Here is a 14,504-nt window from a genome sequence, read left to right as displayed (position 1 = left end):
TGTTTTCAAATACATTTTAAATGAATGCAAGTCATCAGCCAATGAAACGTGCGTTTGATGAGGGAAAATGGACCGGCACATTCAGCAAAATGAAAAGGGGTAAATGCAAGGTAATCATGGTATAGGGTCAATTCTATCCTTACAACATATGGGAAGAAAATCCAAATGACCTATCGAACTGAAGTCATTATAAAATGCCAATAAAGTGGCTTAAAAATTGGTGGGGACAATTTGAGCATCCTGAGAAATTTGTTGTGTTATGTCCCTACCGCCCCTATGCAAACCTCCGCACTTGGTTTTATCATCATCCAGGGTACAGAAACTGATTCAAAATCAAGACAGTAGCTTTTGAAACCATTTGCAGACTGTGTTTTCACTGTGTGCAGCGAAAAGCTTGTTTCCTGTTGGTGGGCATGCTTATTTAACATGTGAATGGCTTCTTGGGTGAGTGAGGGTCATATCCATATGTATGAAGACACTTCATTGGAGAGGGGGAGGAGGGGAACGGTCAGAATTTCGATCCACTGAAATTTGGAGAAACTGAAATATATTGAAATTTACAGTTTAATCTAAATTCCACCGACTACTTTCTTCTTCTGTAAATCTCTTCTTTTCTATTTCTTTCAGCTGGAGTAGATGCGCATTATGAATAGAAGTTAATCCAGAATCAACTTTCGGTGTCGAATTTTCATGACGTTCATCCGCTGATGTTGATTGGACCAAAGCCATGACAGATAAGCGATGGGGAGTAGGCGGGACTTCCGGGGGTGACTCCACCTGGATGAGAGTCACCTGGAGGGCAGCCGCGCACAAACGCAAGACACCCGACCGAGAGGAAATTCTGGAGGGGGATTTAATTGATTTTTTTTCTTCCTTTCCTTCAAATGAAAGGTAATTACCGTCCACCAAAAATCCTGGAGTCCAGCAAAGATAATTCAGTTGATCCCCGTCGAACTGAAACTTTTCTGCGCGTTGAAGTGAAAGCGCTTGATGCTCGTGACTGTCGCTCTGGATTTGGTCTCGTTTTATTCATAGGAAGAGAAACCAGAGCGCGTTAGGGTGTGGATTTAACTGATTTGATTTTTTCCCCCCACAAATTCTTCAAGTATTTTTCCCTCCCACCCAAAGAACAAAGATGCTTCTCCGCAGGTGAGCCTTAAATAACCAGCAAATCAGTCGCAAATGTTTGTTTTGGCTATAAATGCTTGCTCATTAATTCGTTTGATTTCTAGGATTGTGTTTTTCGCTGTGATCTATAGCCAATCCGCCACTGCCATCCCTGCCTCAGGTCAGAGTTCTAAAAAACTAAGATTAGTACTCCTAACTGTACTATATATTTCACACACTGATTAATTTGTTCTTAAAATGGTCTTTTAGCATCATATTTGTATTCGTACACCCACTAGCATTGTAGAATGAACTATCAACAAAGCTTACACGTTACTGTTTATTGTGTTTAAATATTATAAAACCCTTATTTATTTATTTATTTATTTACGTACATAAAACCTGTTCAAGATTTTAATAAAAGTTCAGAGTATAAAACCTAAAAATTTCTCAGTACAGGTAATCCCCGGTTTACGAACAAGTTCCATTCCTACGCTGGCGACGTAACCTGAATTTCCTCGCAAGTCAGAATTAACCCTTGAAGTAAGCTTTATATCAAAACAACTATCCAAAAACATGTATTATACATCATATTAATAAAATAAAATATAAAAAAAATAAGATGGGTACATATTTCTTCCCTCCCCTAACATCGATCATACTGACATTTGTTTATTTGTCCCTGTCAAACTATGAACCCACATTTAGAAAATACAATCAATGCAAAACGTGCAATAATGCTATGAAGTAAATCAATGGAGACATATTTGCTTACAAAAACAAGTTTTGAAAAAAAAAAATCGATTAATGAATTAGTTGCCAATGAATTTGATAATCAATACAGTTGTAGACTACAGTTAAGTCAGGTACCTGTCATAAAATATTATTTTTTAAGGAACAGACCTCCATTTTGTCTTCATTGTTACATACAACATGCCTAAAACAACTTCAAGGTAAATTGTGAAGGTAATTGAAAAAAGTGACATTTATTTGATTAATCGTTTAATTAATCGTCCAATTAATTGATTATGAAAATAATCGTTAATTGCAGCCGTAATCGATTTTAATCCATTAGTTGTTGCAGCCTTAGATAAAACATAGGTAGTCCCCGGGTTACGAACGAGTTCCATTCCTATGCTGGCGGCGTTAAAGTACCCCTAAACACTACCTAAATTTTAAAATAACCAATATCCAGAAACATGTATTATACGTCATTGTAATGTCCTCACCAAGACGTTGGAGCTAGACAGTGAGCTAAGCTTTGAAATGACCATGTCAGACATCTGTGTGGTTTGCTGACTTTATTCAGCTGCTTATGACATGAACACTTGCAGAATGAAACTAAAATAAAAATTGAATTAAATCAGTTTCATCTTCAATAACAGCAATTAATATTTGGGTTAGTAACTAGCTGCTGATACTGCAATAACAATCCACACAAACGATTAGCATGTATCAGTTAGCGTCCGCACATCATCAAATACAATCAAATAAACTCGCCCCAAGTATTCGACCACAATTGAAAACACACAATAAACGGTACAAAAGGTGTTGCCTCTCTGGATGCTTCACAAGCAACATGCGCTCTTACTCGCGTGCCATTAGTACTACCTGCTCTACGCTTCCTGCGCAAAGATAAAAGCATGCATCAAAAAACAAAAATGAATTAGTTATTAAAAAAAACAAAACAGGACTCCGGCGTTGTAAAGTCGAAATTACGTAAGTCAGGTACGTCATAACCCGGGGACTACTTGTAATGTCATTACTTACTGTGATACAATAATGGCTGGCACCTATTTTTTTCATCCAAAGGTTGTGTGGGAGATGAGTGCAATAAAGGCCAAACCCCTCCATTTCCTCTGTCGACCCCTGCTGAAGTCAGATCTCAGCAGCCCTCTCAGAACTTCCTTAATCAATTTGACCAGGGTAACACGCCAAACATCGGCGACCGTAAACACCGAGATGCCAATGCCGTCATGCCCTTCATCGGCCTAACCAACAGTAAGTTTGTCCAAATAGCCACTGTATGCACAGATGCACAAACCTGGCCTGCTCACACAACACAGTATTTGTCACTTGGGCTATAACAGACATGACCACTGACCTCTCATGACAAACATTCCTGTATTCATTGATCACGTGTTGAAGATGTTTTGTGATGTTTCAGTGTTTTCTGGAAAAAAGAAAAAAAAAAAATTAGATCAAGCACGCCGAAACATGCCAGGTAAATAAAACAACCTAAAATGTTTGTCTGGGATAAAAGAAAAATTCAATGAATCTGTAAGTGTAGACAAAAAACATGAACTTTGTACAACTATTTAGATCAAAGCTATCAAATAAAGCTACTTGATTAGGATATTTCAGAAGAAAACCAAACACACATTAGTATGGGAAACCCAGTGTACTTATTTGGACATACAGTGTAGACAGATGAAGTCAGCAGGAACACTTAGTGTATTTTTGCTATTTTCAGCTGTTTCCTGGCACTCTTTGTGTTTGTCTGCTGACGTAAAGCAGACGCACCCTAAGAATGTGTGTGGTTAATGGATTACGTCATAGACACACACACACACAGATTGTGGGTCAATCTGAGATGTTGTGAACTAGAACCAAAATTGAGATAAAAACTTGTTTGAAATGTAGAAATTTCAATCTTGGTTCTGTAGATCAACAAAACACGCCTCCCTCAAAATAACTCAACTTGTTGTTCATACCAAACGTATTTTTGTTAAAAAAAAAAAAAAAAATCTAGGCGCTGAGCAGAGTCGAAGTTGCTGTAAGAATGGAGGGACCTGTATTCTGGGGAGTTTCTGTGCTTGTCCTCCTTACTTTACTGGTCGGAGCTGTGAATACAACCAGCGCATCAGGTAATTTATGAAACTTTCACAATCACCATATCTGCTATGACAGTATTTACACATAGACACACTATATACATATACATTTTGAGTGTTATAGACTGACAGACTAATGTGTCAGATTATTCCATTTACTTTAAGTAAATATTACTATTTATTCTTAATACAGGCAGGTTATGACGTACTCGACTTACGCAATTTTGACTTCACGATGCCGGAATCTCGTCCGCCATTTTGTCTCCAGTCGTTTTTTTTTCCTTTTCTTAGTCGTATAAACAGTACCTTATTGAACCTCACAGTATCTTATCTTAGTCGTATAAACAGTACCTTATTGAACCTCACAGTATCTTATTTTTTACTTTACTTTATTAATATGACTTGTTCTGTCCTCAGTAAACATGAAGTTGTTCAGCTTTACAGACAGCAAACAGGGCAATTGTGCTTTTTGACGCTTTTTACTTCCTTCACTTTTGAAAATGTGTAAAGCTGTAACACACATATGTACACTTATGTTCAAAACGACACTCGACACAAAACAACTGATGTTCAAACGCCCATCTAGTGTGATCAATATGTAAATTTAGTAGATCAAATTAGCCTAATTTGCCAAACAAAAGTCTTAAATGCTACGAATGCTACATATTTACAATGGCGTAATGCTCGCAACACGTCACTATTGCTCATTAATATTGATGACGTTAGCAATTGTTGTTAGGCGGGTCAAGCTCACGTTTGTCCCTAATGCTAAATGCATGGAAATAATGTCCGAACAAGATGTTTACTGAGCTAAACCTACCAATTCTGTCCGAAAATGATGTCCCTGGTCCCAAATTCATTGGTAAAGATGTGAAAGAACATATAAAAGTTCGGTTTAAGAGATGGCTTGAGTGTCGAAGGCTGAAAAAGAGCCGACCTGATCCAGAGGTAGCTTTTTTATCGATACCTTTTTCTTATGTGCATTGCCTTACACCACTGACAATAACATTCTCCTGATTCAACAAGCTATCCTTTACCCTCATATGTCCCGTCTTTCTTATATGTTATATCCTCTGGTTGTCTGACCGTTCTTGGGGGTAATTTAATTGCTATTTTTGTGTGGCAATCGCAAATGCCACTCAGTGACAGCCAACAAACACTTTTAATTTTTTGCTTAATAACAAATCTTGATTTTGTAATTTATTTACACTTCCCACTTACTAAAGTTGTTTTTTTAATACAGAAAAGGTAACAACAGTGGCAGTCAGATACCATTTTAATTTTTTCAGGTCAGACAGAAGCAGCACGGCAAAATGCCACGCTAAAAAACTAGTAAAAATATCAAAATGGCTTACCTCTTCATCTTTTGAAGGACCATGGACCCCAACAAAATGTTTACTGCATATGAAGGCGAATGGCTTCACCTTGCTGGCGTTAAACTGGCCTTTCAGATGTCCGCGCACGTCGATCCATTCTTCACAGTTTTTGGCTTCGGGAAACGTATGAAGAAAATTTCCTTCATATGTCATAACGTCCAGAGTCTTTTCTACAAGTTCCATTGCAGCAGTGTTTATTCAGCATGTTCTTTTTTTGAAAGATTACCGGCAGAAATCAAGCAGTAATAACATGGATTGTATGCGAGGGCGTGTCTATGTTGACCCACTTCCAGGTTACGATGGCGACGTCACGGTCTAAAACTAGCGTTCGTGCGGTACGCTATTGTCATAGGAAATCGCTCATGCCTATCTCCACAAACTGTAGTTGTAAACTTAATTACCAATGTATAGGTAAACATATACTAGCTGAAACAACTTACAGCCTTATGTGGGCCAAACCAGAGCGCAGCTATACTTTATCCATAGACGTCTGAGCCTGCTTCTCAGTCATACAAGGCGTCAGTCCAGCCAGTCCCAACGTTGCCACCAGAGGGCAGTTTATTCTCCGTCATTCAACAAAATACAATACTTTAGGAGTTTTGGGATAATTATTTTGTAGGGGTACTTAAAGGGTTAATTCCGACGGAAATGCGGGTTACGTCGCCAGTGTAGGAACAGAACTCACTCCTAACCTGGGGACTACTTGTAAATTAAGCTAAATCAAGGAATTGAAATTGCTTTCAAATTATGTTTTGAACAATATCTATTCTTGAATTAAGAACATTTCTGACAAACCAGCTTTTTAAAAGATTAAATACTTAAAATAAGTCTGTTAAGTTTATTTTCAGCTACAGTGGCTATTTTTCTTATTTCAAGAAATCTAAATGAGTAAAATTTACGTGAAGCACTGGCAGATAATTTCACTTATTTTTAGTAGCTTTACACTGGAAAAAAAGGAATTTAACTAGTTTAAGGAGGTGTGTTTTTGCAGTGTGGAATGTCGCCCCATCTTATAAATGACTGTTCAATGTTGGATTGTTTTCCCAGTCTGGCAGTCCTCTTCAAAAATCCATTTGAAATAGTGATAAACAAAAGTTCCAGAATGATCACTGTGTGCACTAGGAAAATTGCAATTCATCGCCGAATATCAGTTTCATCCAGTCATACAAAGTCTATAATTGCTACTGTAACATACAGTATGTTTGTGTTTCGTTTACATATTTTATTTTCGGTGTGTGAATCCCATTTCGTACATATTACCCACAGACTTTGACTCGAGTTTGTACCTTGCACCGTATTTTTCGGACTATAAGTCGCAGTTTTTTTCATAGTTTGGCTGGGAGTGCGACTTATACTCCGGAGCGACATATGTGTGAAATTATTAACACATTATTATATCATTTCACATGTCGATTTGGTGTTTTTGAGTGACACTGATGGTTTGGTGAACTTATTAGCATGTTCTTTATGCTATAGTTTTCTGAATAACTCTTAATAGCTGTTACGTTAACATACCAGCCACGTTCACATTTTGTTGTTCATGAATCATGTAACATTATCATACTGTACACTTATTCAGCATGTTGTTCTCTATTGTATTTTTATTTTAAATTGACTTTCAAGATGACATATCTGTTCTCTGTCTTAGATTTTATCAAGTAAATTTCCACCAAAAATGCGACTCATACTCCGGTGCGACTTGTATGCCTTTTTTCCCTCTTCATTGCGCATTTTTGGGCTGGCGTGACTTATACCCAGGTGCGACTTACAGTCCGAAAAATACGGTAATTTGCTCACTATCAGTCAAAAAGAGGTTTTGCAACACAGAAGACGTTGCCAAAGGTTGGTAGTAATGTGTTACATTTACTCCATTACATTTACTTGAGTAATTTTTTTGAGAAACTTCTAAGAGTAGTTTTACTAAGCCATGCTTTTTACTTTTACTTGAGTAGATTTGTGAAGAACAAACACTACTCTTACTCTGCTACTTTGGACTACATTTTTCTTTATTCTACATATTAGATTTGATATTTTTTTGGTTTTGCCAAAGATGCCAACAGTGTCTCAACTAGTTTCACCAATGATCTGATGATGAATGTCTCAACAATAATCAAATATCTCCATGATGCCAATAAGACTCAAGCTCGCCGTTCTATGATTATGCTGGCCTGTTCAATCACGTGGTATCCTTAAAGCACCATAAAAATTAAAAAAGTATTTGACATAGAGGCCGCCGTCAGCATGATTTGAAACACAGATTACTTGAAACTAGGGCTGCAGCTATCGAATATTTTAGTAATCGAGTACTCGACTGAAAATTCTATCGATTAATCGAGTAATCGGATAAAACAAACATATTTTTAGGTGAAGAGCAATTATAAATATACATGAGAAAACAAGACATTTCATCTAATCTTGAACCATTTTCAGTCAATCAATATCTTTATTTTCGATGTATATTGTTGAAAACAGCCAACAATTGCATCTCAGATGTAACTAGAATAAACAAAAAGACTAATTCACTGCTTTCACTCAATAAACTTTTAGATCTTACTAATGAAAAAAATATATATATATATCCTACCTAAAAATGCCATTACGCTTGATAACACACATCACTTAAAAGTTAGGATTTCTTCCCACATGTTTCAATTGAATTTCTATTTGTGTCAAGCCATTTTTAAGTTCTAGTTAAGTTTTAAGTTAGTCTAAACTGTAAGTCCTGATAGGATTTTGAGTTTTTGCAGTGTTCAAAATAAATGTATGATACAGGCTGTATTGGAGCACACTAGGGACCAGTGCTACTTGGTGTTTTATCCAGCAATGACTACTGAGCTAAAATTGATAGTTAGCATTATTAAGTTTTTATTTTACACCCTCATCACTCCACAACGCTATGTTATGTTAAAGCCTGTATGTAAGACACGTTAGCCACGCATCGACAGTGGTCATAATTAATAGAAACCTAACCCTCCGCAGGGCTAACATTACGTGAGCTAATGACAGTAACGTTAATCTTATTTATTAGCGCTTAGCGCTCTTTATTAGCGCTTAGCGCTCTACTGCTTTAATGGCGGCTGTTTACTAACGCTGTCCAGACGCGGCCGAGTCTGTCAATAAGCATCTAGTTCAACATACATGTGATCTCCATGAGACGCATCAGACGCTACCTGCTACCAACGTAGCATCGTGCGGGCTAGTATTTAGCAACGTTGGCGTCATTTGTCGCGGCTGTCGACTGGAGTAAGTTTTTTTTTTTTTTTTTTTTTTTTTTTTTTTTGCTTCTTCCTCTACGCACGTAGCATCAGCGCGTTGTCCCGCATTAAAAGTAGTCCGAGCAAAACATGATGCTTAGAGCTGTCAAAATAAACGATTACTCGAGGTGAATAAAATTACTCGGATCAGTTTTTAAACTCAAGTTACTCGAGTTGCTCGAGTATTCGTTTCAGCTCTACTTGAAACACAGACTTTAAAGTGCCTGTGACACGAAAAAGCATGTTTATTTCATAATACACGCGGTATTTTATGCCCCTGAATGATATGGGCCGCTTGGATGTGTGTGGAAGCGATCGCTATTTTTATTTAGTTTTTTGAATCCCGCGCCATGAAAATGAGTGACTTTCGGCTTCGGTCTTGCATTGAGGAAGAGGGCGCTGTGACGTGTACGGTAGAAGACGTCCTCTTCACGCTACAGTGTACTGTTGTGTATGAGGACGAAGGATTCAGCTGATTTTGCGGCTTAATACGTTTATTTTTTGCATCACGCCAGCCAAACGGCTTCAGAAAAATCATTCTGTATGAGGGAGAGGCGTATGCACCTTTTTGGAGTTTCAAAAGGTTCCCATTCACCGTGGATATTAACTGTGGGACCATTGGACTTATGAGGAAGTGAGTAAACATCTTGTTTTGTATTATGTCAAATACGAATACAGCGATTACAAAGTAAACACTACAAACTTCCTTTAAATGAAGGACTACTTACGTTTGATCATTGATAGGCATGTAAAAAGCTCTCCTAATGCTAATTAGCAGCAGCACGTTAGCTGCACAACAAATCCAGCCACCCTCCTCCGGGGAACGAACTGTAAATTGCTCTCCGCCAGGCGGTTTGCCGATCCACTAAGACAATCGACAACCGGGTCGTCATGTCAAATAATCCAGGATAGTTATGTGTGATTTTCCACTTCTAAGACTTTGAAACATCACTCGGTTTGGGTTAGCATGTCGGCTAGCTGTCACGGCTTCTGGTTTGTTTACATTTTCCGAAGCCGGGGAAGGGAAATGACATATGTCCGATTTAGGTGTCATAAAATATCGTTCGGGAGGTGCGACAGTAAAGGTGAAGTCGACATTCTTGACCATTATGGAGTAATTTTGCCATGTCGTCCTGAATAAATGCATTTTTATTATTTCATATTCCATTCAGCACAAGACTGTTATTTGTCATGAACATGCCATTTATTTAGCAATTGGGGAAAATACTTGGATAAAAAGAATATCCTGTAAAAATATTGAAGTAAAGAGAGAGAAACAATGCCATTTTGCCGCTCTCTTCGTTCGGTTTTCCTCGTTGTGAATAGTTCCCCCTCGACGGGCTGACTGGTCCTTCTCAAGCCATTTATATAGCTATTGGGGAAAATACTTGGATAAAAAGAATATCCTGTAAAAATATTGAAGTAAAGAGACAGAAACAATGACATTTTGCCGCTCTCTTCGTCGCGTTTTCCTCGTTGTGAATAGTTCCCCCTCGATGGGTTGACTGGTCCTTCTCAAGCCATTTATATAGCTATTGGGGAAAATACTTGCATAAAAAGAATATCCTGTAAAAATATTGAAGTAAAGAGACAGAAACAATGACATTTTGCGGCTCTCTTCGTCGCGTTTTCCTCGTTCTGAATAATTCCCCCTCAATTGGCTGAATAGTAAAACCGATGAGCCCAGTCTACCGCTGACGTCATCCACCTGTTGGGGACGCTAAAGCCCTATAATGGTAGGCGTGGCTAACCGGCAGATTAAAAAACTAATTTCTCGTCATCTGTGCTTTTGTAAGTTGTTGTATATAGTCGAATCGTCTCAAAATATGATTGTAATTCACATAATAATGCCATTTAAGACTTTTTTTCTCGTGTCATATGCTCTTTAATCTCTCTCCTAGTTTTTATTTGGCACTGATTGACTACGGAAAACCGGAGATATGATCCTTTTAGTTTCATAATAGAAAATGTGTTTTCTTTACCAGAGAGCACTCATGCTCTTTGGACGAATAATACTTCATTTCTGTAGATTTTTTTTTCTCTCACCGGAATTCAATGATTTCCCCCACTTTTACTTAATGTGGCTATGTAATAGGTTATAGTGACCTGTTGCCATAATAATAAAGTTCATATAGATAAATTTGTGCTAATGGGAAAAAAAACATAGTTTAAAAAAACAACAACATTGTAGCCAGTTACTCACAATGTTACTCATTACTTGAGTATTATTTTCACCAACTACTTTTTTGCTTGTATTTGAGTACATTTTTTGGTTATTATTTTCAAGTAAGGGTACTCCGACTTGAGTAAAATGTTTGGCTACTTTACCCAACTCTGAACGTTGGGTAGTATTGTAGTTCTCAGGGCATCGAATTGATAAGAACTGGACTGTGCCGGTTATCTTTATAGATGCTTCGCCTCTCCCCGAGGGAGGCTTCATCATCTAATATTTCATTAGCTACACAGGGTGGAGTACTAAGAGACTCCTATATAAAATTCTATGCAGTGTACCAAAATTTTCAATTTACGTACTAAACTAATACCTAAGTCTATTAAGAAAATAGACATTAAAACGGTTCAAAAACATGCTGATTTTTTTCTCACATTACTTGTATTGGGTATTTTAAACAGATGCTTCTTAAAGAATAATAGACCAAACCGTGTCTAATGTGTGAACTCTTCATTTCTAGACACTGTGGTGTGATTCCACATGGTGAATGGGTGCGGAAGGGTTGCTCATACTGTCGTTGTGGTTACGGCTTCCTGCACTGCTTCCCCCACATCTTCCATAAGGACTGCAGTATGTATGCCATGTTTAATGCACCTGCAAAGATGAATGATAAGATATTGAGTATACAGTGGGGCAAATAAGTATTTAGTCAACCACTAATTGTGCAATTTCTCCCACTTGAAAATATTAGAGAGGCCTGTAATTGTCAACATCAAACAACAACAACAAATCTGAACGATAAGAGACAGAATGTGGAAAAAAAAAACTGAAAATCACATTGTTTGATTTTTTAAAAGAATTTATTTGCAAATCATGGTGGAAAATAAGTATTTGGTCAATACCAAAAGTTAACATCAATACTTTGTTATGTACCCTTTGTTGGCAATAACAGAAGCCAAACGTTTTCTGTAACTCTTCACAAGCTTTTCACACACTGTTGCTGGTATTTTGGCCCATTCCTCCATGCAGAGCTCCTCTAGAGCAGTGATGTTTTGGGGCTGTCGTTGGGCAACACGGACTTTCAACTCCCTCCTCACCCCATGGCGTCAAAATGATAACAAGAACAGTGAGCAAAAATTCCAGAACCACACGGGGGGACCTAGTGAATGACCTACACAGAGCTGGGACCACAGTAACAAAGGCTAGTATCAGTAACACAATGCGCCGCCAGGGACTCAAATCCTGCACTGCCAGGCGTGTCCCCCTGCTGAAGAAAGTACACGTCCAGGCCCGTCTGCGGTTCGCTAGAGAGCATTTGAATGATCCAGAAGACGACTGGGAGAATGTGCTATGGTCAGATGAAACCAAAATAGAACTTTTTGGCGGAAACACTGGTTCTTATGTTTGGAGGAAAAAAGAATACTGAATTGCACCATACCCACTATGAAGCATGGGGGTGGAAACATCATGCTTTGGGGCTGTTTTTCTGCAAAGGGACCAGGACGACTGATCTGTGTAAAAGAAAGAATGAATGGGGCCATGCATCGAGAGATATTGAGTGAAAATCTCCTTCCATCAGCAAGGACATTAAGATGAGACGTGGCTGTGTCTTTCAGCATGACAATGATCCCAAACACACAGCCAGGGCAACAAAGGAGGGGCTTCGTAAGAAGCATTTCAAGGTCCTGGAGTGGCCTAGCCAGTCTCCAGATCTCAACCCCATAGAAAATCTGTGGAGGGAGTTGAAAGTCCGTGTTGCCCAATGACAGCCCCAAAACATCACTGCTCTAGAGGAGATCTGCATGGAGGAATGGGCCAAAATACCAGCAACAGTATGTGAAAAGCTTGTGAAGAGTTACAGAAAACGTTTGGCCTCCGTTATTGCCAACAAAGAGTACATAACAAAGTATTGAGATTAACTTTTGGCATTGACCAAATACTTATTTTCCACCATGATTTGCAAATAAATTCTTTAAAAATCAAACAGTGATTTTCCGTTTTTTTTCCCCCCACATTCTGTCTCTGATTTTTGAGGTTTACCCATGTTGACAATTGCAAGCCTATCTAATATTTTCAAGTGGGAGAACTTGCACAATTAGTGGTTGACTAAATACTTATTTGCCCCACTGTATATTTACATTTGTATTTACAACATGTGTGCCAGTCTCTATTGCTTTCAAAGTGGAGAACTGCCAAATGAAATGTTTTACATTTGTGAGTGCGTGGACGAAACAATGCCACATTGGTACATAGTTGATAGGCTATTACTTCTGAACCTTGCAATTTGCATGTGCTATCATTCCAGTCTGCTCAAGGGCTGTGACATTATGAGACCCCATTAACTGTGAAAAATGAGGGATCACTGTATTGCTACTGTACGGCAAATAAGAGACAAAAAAACGATGCAATTAATACTAAACCAAGGCACTCACTATAAAATATATGCATGTTTTGAAATCTCTGTTTATGTGATTTCTAGATGATTCTGAGGAGGTGCAGTGGTATCGTTCCGCTGCTGTCAGGACACGTCAGAACAGCTGCATACTGGGTTTGATACCACTTCTACTAAGTCTCTTCCTATGACAGTTTTATATCTGTATGGAAGTAATGCATCTCTTAAGTTTTTAAAAATATATATTTATTTTTTTTTATTGAGTAAAATGTTTCACCATTTAAAAAAAAAAGAGATAATCTCTGCAAAAATGGATGCCAGACATTGTTCCTGATGAGTGGACGCTTTCAAACCCTGATGAGTACCCATAAACATTAGCGACTGGTTTGCTTTATGGGCTATGGAGATGCTCAGTCATGCTGACACCCTTTTTTGGCAGTAAATGCCCAATGACTGCATCAGAAAAGGAATGTCATGAATTGCTTCTCGTGCACAAACTCCATTTGATTTTTGAACACGCGTGATATATTTGCATAGTATATTCAACACCCACCACCTGAATTTGTGCATGTTTATCTGTCTTGGAGGCAGTTGTACATAAAAGCTCTGTGAAAATGATACTGTATAATTTTTAAGGGTATTTTTTAATTTTGAAGGAATTTTGTTAAATGAGGAACAAAAGTTTATTCTCAAATTTAGTATCTTCTGTCCGTTTGCACAAATGATGAGCTGATGTCACATTTAATCCAGGGAATATAACAGGGTATCAACTTGTATGCACTGTTTATTAAAATTGTTTGCAAAACTGGTTTGTGTTTATGCATGTCTGTGTATTTTCCCACAAACTCTTTTCATTGTTTTTTTTTTTTTTTTTTTTTTTTTTTTTTTACAGTTTGACCAAAGAATAAAAATAGCAAATTATTCAAAAGTATAAATATTGTTTCGTTGCCCTTGTATGCAAAACAAGAATTGAATCAATAATACTTTCTCAAAATTTCTGAAATGGCATATGTTAAAATACTCTTGCAACTTTTGTCATCCCCAGCCAGTAGTTGTCACTATGTGCACACTTTTTGCTATTTCAAACTGTAAACATTAAGTTTAAAAGCTATTTGCCCCTGCAACTGTCCCTTCCTCCCTTCCTTATCTCGTTTTTTTCAGACAAGTCCCCTTATCTATACAGTTTGGTGATGAGTCTTGAATTGAATCTCTGTTGTCTTCTTATCTTAAACACACACATCAGTTGTTGTTCGTCTTGTTGGCATGCGCAGTCTTATCTTTACTTAAATATTGATGAATAAATGCAAAAGGTCAATTGTGGTCCACTACAATTAGGATTTGATGTACACCACACTGGAAAAAAAAAATGCC

General features: G+C 37.8%; 1 protein-coding gene across 3 annotated transcripts; it reads left to right on the top strand.

The window, feature by feature from the left end:
• Positions 1–771: 771 nt before the first annotated feature.
• Positions 772–13,887, top strand: tdgf1 (teratocarcinoma-derived growth factor 1). Of its 3 annotated transcripts, none has more exons than XM_057819381.1 (7): positions 772–891; positions 1,107–1,149; positions 1,233–1,288; positions 2,920–3,108; positions 3,860–3,974; positions 11,262–11,371; positions 13,221–13,887. In XM_057819381.1, exons 1-7 carry the CDS (start codon positions 885–887, stop codon positions 13,322–13,324), a joined length of 624 nt encoding a protein of 207 aa, XP_057675364.1. In that variant the 5' UTR covers positions 772–884; the 3' UTR covers positions 13,325–13,887. The 3 variants fall into 3 exon arrangements, with proteins under 3 accessions (XP_057675364.1, XP_057675365.1, XP_057675366.1); XM_057819382.1 differs by having other exon boundaries at positions 1,036–1,149; XM_057819383.1 differs by lacking the exons at positions 1,107–1,149; positions 1,233–1,288 and having other exon boundaries at positions 775–891.
• The last annotated feature ends 617 nt before the right edge of the window (positions 13,888–14,504 follow it).

Source organism: Corythoichthys intestinalis, chromosome 17 (assembly GCF_030265065.1).
Source record: "Corythoichthys intestinalis isolate RoL2023-P3 chromosome 17, ASM3026506v1, whole genome shotgun sequence".
NCBI classification, from domain to species: Eukaryota; Metazoa; Chordata; class Actinopteri; order Syngnathiformes; family Syngnathidae; genus Corythoichthys; species Corythoichthys intestinalis.
This window is presented reverse-complemented; position numbering and strand designations above follow the sequence as displayed.